Source organism: Myotis davidii, unplaced genomic scaffold (genome assembly GCF_000327345.1).
Source record: "Myotis davidii unplaced genomic scaffold, ASM32734v1 scaffold38, whole genome shotgun sequence".
In the NCBI taxonomy this organism is placed as follows: Eukaryota; Metazoa; Chordata; class Mammalia; order Chiroptera; family Vespertilionidae; genus Myotis; species Myotis davidii.
The window spans coordinates 6,066,135-6,071,642 of record NW_006291383.1 but is presented as its reverse complement, the minus strand read 5'-3'; the positions used below and the strand labels follow the sequence as shown (position 1 = coordinate 6,071,642).

At 47.1% G+C, this 5,508-nt stretch overlaps 1 protein-coding gene across 2 annotated transcripts in view; it reads left to right on the top strand.

The window, feature by feature from the left end:
• Positions 1–5,094: 5,094 nt before the first annotated feature.
• The window catches only part of ERGIC3 (ERGIC and golgi 3), a 12,935-nt gene continuing 12,521 nt past the window's right edge, over positions 5,095–5,508 (top strand). For both annotated transcript variants that reach the window (XM_006764559.2, XM_006764558.2), the window contains exons 1-2: positions 5,095–5,266; positions 5,402–5,472. In XM_006764559.2, coding sequence (XP_006764622.1) covers positions 5,179–5,266; positions 5,402–5,472 — 159 coding nt within the window. In that variant the 5' untranslated portion in view covers positions 5,095–5,178. The remainder of the gene's footprint in view (positions 5,267–5,401; positions 5,473–5,508) is intronic.

Sequence of the window (5,508 nt, the reverse complement as noted above, 5' to 3'; positions counted from 1 at the left end):
GTCTGGCTTAGGCGATGGCTTCCATTGGCAGGCAGTAAACTGGCTCCTTTACCTGGGTCAGGGGCAAAGGAATGAGATCACAAACAGCCTCTGTCCCCCACAAGCCTCTGTCCTGTTGGCTTCTATGGAGCCGCAATCCTCCATACCGTACCTCCTCCCAAACCCTCATCTTCTGCCTCCTTATCCATTTGCTCACCTCCAAATAGGACTCTAACTGGGCCTGGAATAGAATGTGCAAAAGCAGAAAGATAATATATGGTGTGTCCTGTACCCTCCCTGCAGGAGGAAAGCTTGGCTCTCAGTGGGGTCCTGCCACCCAGTTATATCACTGATCTCATCACAAAGTGCACATTGTGACCTCCCTCCTTTCGCCTGCCCGGGCAGAGCCACCACCCTATCCTGTCTGTAACACACAGCTGCCTACACTGAATGGAAAAGTCATGAAGTCAGGGACCAACTTCGTCTTCTTTACTTCTGCATCCCTAAAACTCAGAACCATTTCATAAACATCTATGGGATACAGGAACAGAGTAGAGAGGGAATTTAAATCCTATTCTTGTGCAATACCCCCTTCTCCAATTGTGGAACCGGCTCAGACCTCTCTTCTCTTCTCTAACCTTCAGCTATTGGACTTCCACTAAGATGTCTCAGAGACCTCTCACTGAACAAGCCTGAGGCTGAACTCAGATTTTTTCCTTTAAACCAATTGTTTCCCAAGATTTCTCTGTCTCTACATGGTCCCACCATTCACTCAGTTGCTAAAGGCAGAAGCCCATGTGTTATCCTCGACTTCTCCCTCTCCTATGATTTCCAAATCCATTTTTAATGTATGTTTTTATTGATTCCAGAGAGAGGAAGGGACAGGGAGAGAGAGATAGAAACATCTATGAGAAAGAAACATTGATCGTCAGCCTCCTGCATACCCCCCGCTGGGGATCGAGCCTGCAACCCAGGCATGTGCCTGGACAGTGAATCGAACCGGTGACCTCCTCGTACATGAGTCGATGTTCAGCCACTGCACAACACCGGTGGGGTCAAATCCATTTGCTTCTATCTCTAAATTGCATCCTCTTCCTCTTCAAGCCTAGCCTGGGCATTTTATAGCTTTTAAAACAATTCACACAAAAGTTTGAGTAAGGTCTGTCATCCAGTTAGTTAATTGTATTGTACTGAGGTCAATTTCCTGGTTTGAAAAATGCAGTATTGGTACTATATGGTAAGATGCTACCATTGAGAGAAACTGAGCATCAGTACCAAAAAATGTTGCGGGTTTGATTCCCAGTCAGGGCACATACCTAGGTTGTGAGTTCAATCCCCAGTCAGAGAGTATATGAGAGGCAACCAATTGAATTGATGTTTCTCTCTCTCTCTCTCTCTCTCTCTTTGTGTGTCTCCCCCTTCATCTCTCTAATATCAATGAAAAATATCCTCGGGTGAGGGTTTAAAAAAAGAGAGAGAAAGAGAGAAATTGTTTGATGGGTACATGGGCCCTCTCCTTACTATTTTTGCAATTTCTTATGTGCCTATAGTTATTTCCAAAAAAAAAAAAATTTTTTTTAAATCATCTAGAAGAAGATGCATAGTAAATTGAATTGTTTATTTATGTCAATTGATATAATCTTTTTACTGTTGTAACACTCAAAAACTTAATCATTTTAACCATTTTAAAGTGTACAATTCATGGTGAGCACACAATACAATATACAGGTTATGTATTATAGAATTGTAACCTGAAACCTATATAATTTTATTAACCAATGTCACCCCAATAACTTCAATAAAAAAGAAAAATGAGCAAAATAGAAAAAAATAGCAAACTTCTGTCAGAATATTTTCTCTCATTCCTCTCCCTGTTAGCCAGCCTATTGGCTATACATGCCCACTTAATCCATCAATGTGGTCAGTGGATTCCTCTCTAAGACCCTGCGTCAGTATTAATAAAAGTGTTTGGAACTCTTTGTGGTGCCTGTGGAATTCAGACTGGAAAGAATCACAGTAGAGTGTTGGAGGTGAATAACGGGGTTCTGGAACTTTCTATTCACCTTCAAAGATGAAAACAGTGAACAAGAAAAAAAGATGTAAACAGTAATCATTCAAGACTCCAAGAGACAGGAACAATAGACCATTTCCAGCATCCTGGAGGAGACCAAGTTCTCTAGGCAGGGCCATGCATGTGAGAAGGAAACTGGACTGGGAATAGAAGATGCAGGTGGTGTCCCCATTCAGCAACAGTGAGCTGCGTGACACTGTCAGGAAAACTTGATCTTTACTTGGTCTTGGTTCCACCTTTTCTAAAATAAGAGGGAATAGCCCAGCTAGTGTGGCTCAGTGGTTGAGCATCGACCTATGAACGGTTTGATTCTCAGTCAGAGCACATACCCAGGTTGTGGGCTCAATCCCAAGTGTGGGGCATGCAGGAGGCAGCTAATCAATGATTCTCTCTTATCATTGCTGTTTCTATCTCTCTCTTTCTCTCTGAAATCAATAAAAAAAATTTTTTTAAAGATGGGCTTATAATGTTTTCCTTCCACAACCTGCAACAGCTTCCTAACTGGTATACCTGCTTCCATTCTATCTGTTGCAGAGCAAAGAGAGAGAGAGCACTTACTTCTTTGTTTAGAAGTTTAAATATTTAGGTTTCTCGAGCTTGCAGTGGCCATGCCCATCCTGGCCAATTACCTGTTTCCAGGTGTGATTGACAGGCAAACACTTCCCTTTGTAACTCAGACCTTTACTGGGCATGCGTCTAAATGACCTTTGTTCAGTCCTTTCCTCCAACAATCAGCAGGGAACAGACATGGAGAATGTTAAATGCAGCTTTTTGGCAAAGCTGTATAAATGGCATGCCTATACTATTTGGTTTCCCCTTTCCTCCTTTCCTGTTAAATAAAAACCAGGTTATTATCATGGCATCATATCCATCCCTCACCCATTTGTCACCCAGTAACTGGCATGATCTTAAACTAATTTCCTACTTGGATCCTTAAAATGGCATCCCATTGTACTCAGAATAAAATTCAAATTCCTGCCCTGGCCAGTGTAGTTCCCTTGGTTGGGAGTCATCCCGTGCACTGAAAAGTTGCCAGTTCTATTCCAGTCAGGACACATGCCCATGATTGCAGGCACGATCCCTGTTAGGGGCTGTGCAGGAGGCAGCTAGTTGATGTTTTGCTCTCACACTGATGTTTCTCCCTCTCCCTCTCCCTTCCACTCTCTCTCTAAAAAAAAAAAAAAAAGCCGAAACCGGTTTGGCTCAGTGGATGGAGCATCGGCCTGCAGACTGGGGGGTCCCAGGTTCGATTCTGGTCAAGGACATGTACCTGGGTTGCGGGCACATCTCCAGTGGGGGATGTGCAGGAGGCAGCTGATCGATGTTTCTCTCTCATTCTAGCTCTCTATCTCTCTCCCTTTCTCTCTGTAAAAAATCAATAAAATATATAAAAAAATATAAGGCAATAAAAATATATTTCAAAAAACAAAAAATCCTCACGCATCTCACACATTTTCCAGCCATTCTGGCTTTTTTCTATTCCTAGAACTTTCCAAGTTCCATCTTGCCTCAGGGCCTTTGCACTTGTAGTTGCTCTTCCTAGAACATATTAGTCCCTCCCACTCCTGCCCTTAGCACTTCACCTCCTTCCCTTTCTTCGGGTCTCATGTTAATGTCACTCACTTGGGGTTCCTTCTCCAACTCCTATATTACTGAAGTCCCTAAGAAGCTCTCCTAATTGGGCCCCGAGACCCTCCCTGAAACATATTCACACGGTATTCACAAAACCCAGGGGAGTCGTAGGAAATAGGAAGAGCTTGATACCATAAATACATGTTGAAGAAGTGAAAGAGTGAACCATTTAATCGGGAGCCCCACTGAGGACGGACGGCTTTGAAGTAAAATGTGGATGGGCACAGAATGGGCACAGGTCAAAGAGGAGAGGACACTTTCTGCTGAGGTTATCCCTGGGCATCCACCTGAGAATAGCTGCCTGTCTCATTTGGTGGTGGCAGCTTATGTGTGGGAAAGACCCAAGCTCTGGAGGCAGAAAAAACAGGCCTTGAATCCTAGCTTTGCCCCATTAACTAACCTGCAACCTTTGGCAAAATAAATTCACTTCTTTGCTTCCCCATCTATAAAATGGGGTTTGAAATAGCACCTACCTCCCAAGGCTGTTCTAATGGTAGACTGGAACTAGAGCAGTTAGCATAGTGCCAGTTTTCAATTAATATGAGTTAGTCCTGTCCTTCTCCCCCTCCCTAGCAAACGACAGTCTGAGGGCAGAAGGGGGACTCTGGCATTGCTCAGCTTCGCCCGAGGCAGGCTGCCACAAGGCACCCAGCTCAGGGGTCCTTCCTCCTGCTCCTGGAAGCCCTTTCTAACCTAGCATGCCAGCCACTTTCTCCTATAGACTCCCGCAGTCCCCTGGGCCACCTCTCATCAAAGTCCTGGTCTCACCTCACTGCAATGATTTGAGCTGTGCACCACCAGGAGACATGCTCAGGAGAAGCATTGGTGCTGTTCGAGTAAAATCAGCCCAAAGACCCTGGCTCCCAGAGTCATTTGAGATCCAGAAGAAATGGGTTGGAATCAGGTCCTGCCATGAATGAGCTGGGATTAGGGCAAGTTACCTAGCTTCTCCAGGCCAGTTTCTCCTCCATGAAATGCACACGGCACACCTACTTTCTATAGATTCTCAAACTTGTAACTTGAGAACCACACCTACAGGTTCTGATTCAAAAGGTCTGTAGTTGGACCCGACATTTTTTCATTTCTAACCAGCTCCCAGATAATAACGAGGCTGTTGGATGGGGACACCTAGAAAACCACTGTTCTAGGAGGTTCCAAGTCGCTCCAAGAGTCTGGTCGCAGTTCCTGGCAAGCGAATGCTGCTATTGCTCTTTCCACCCCCCAGAGACCGCCTCCGGGCACCCTGGTCCACAGAGAACCACCCAGACTGAGGGAGTATTTGCCGGCGGGCGAAGTCCAGACGGAGCTGCCTGCAGCACCTACGGGCCGGAGGAGGGGCGGGGCGAGTGAAAACGCGGGAAAGGGGTGGGGCCAAGCGGTGAGGGGGTGGGGCCAAGATGCGCCTGCGTGCGGAGAGGGGGCGTGGCTCGAGCTCCGACCGGAAGCTGGAGGCTGCAGGGGCAGGCCGGCTGGCATCCCCTTTCCGGCTGGTCCCCATGGAGGCGCTGGGGAAGCTGAAGCAGTTCGATGCCTACCCTAAGACTCTGGAGGACTTCCGGGTCAAGACCTGTGGGGGCGCCACGGGTAGGCGGTGGTGGGCCGGGGTCGCGGGGAGAGGGGTGTCCTGGAGCTTGGCCGGGCCTCCTGCACGCAGCCGGACTGTCAGGGGCTGGGGGAGCTGAACCGAGGCCGTGCTGACCCTCGCTCCCTGCCCTGCAGTGACCATTGTCAGTGGCCTTCTCATGCTGCTGCTGTTCTTGTCCGAGCTGCAGTACTACCTCACCACGGAGGTAAGGGGCAGCCTGGGCGTGCGCGGGTCTGGACTT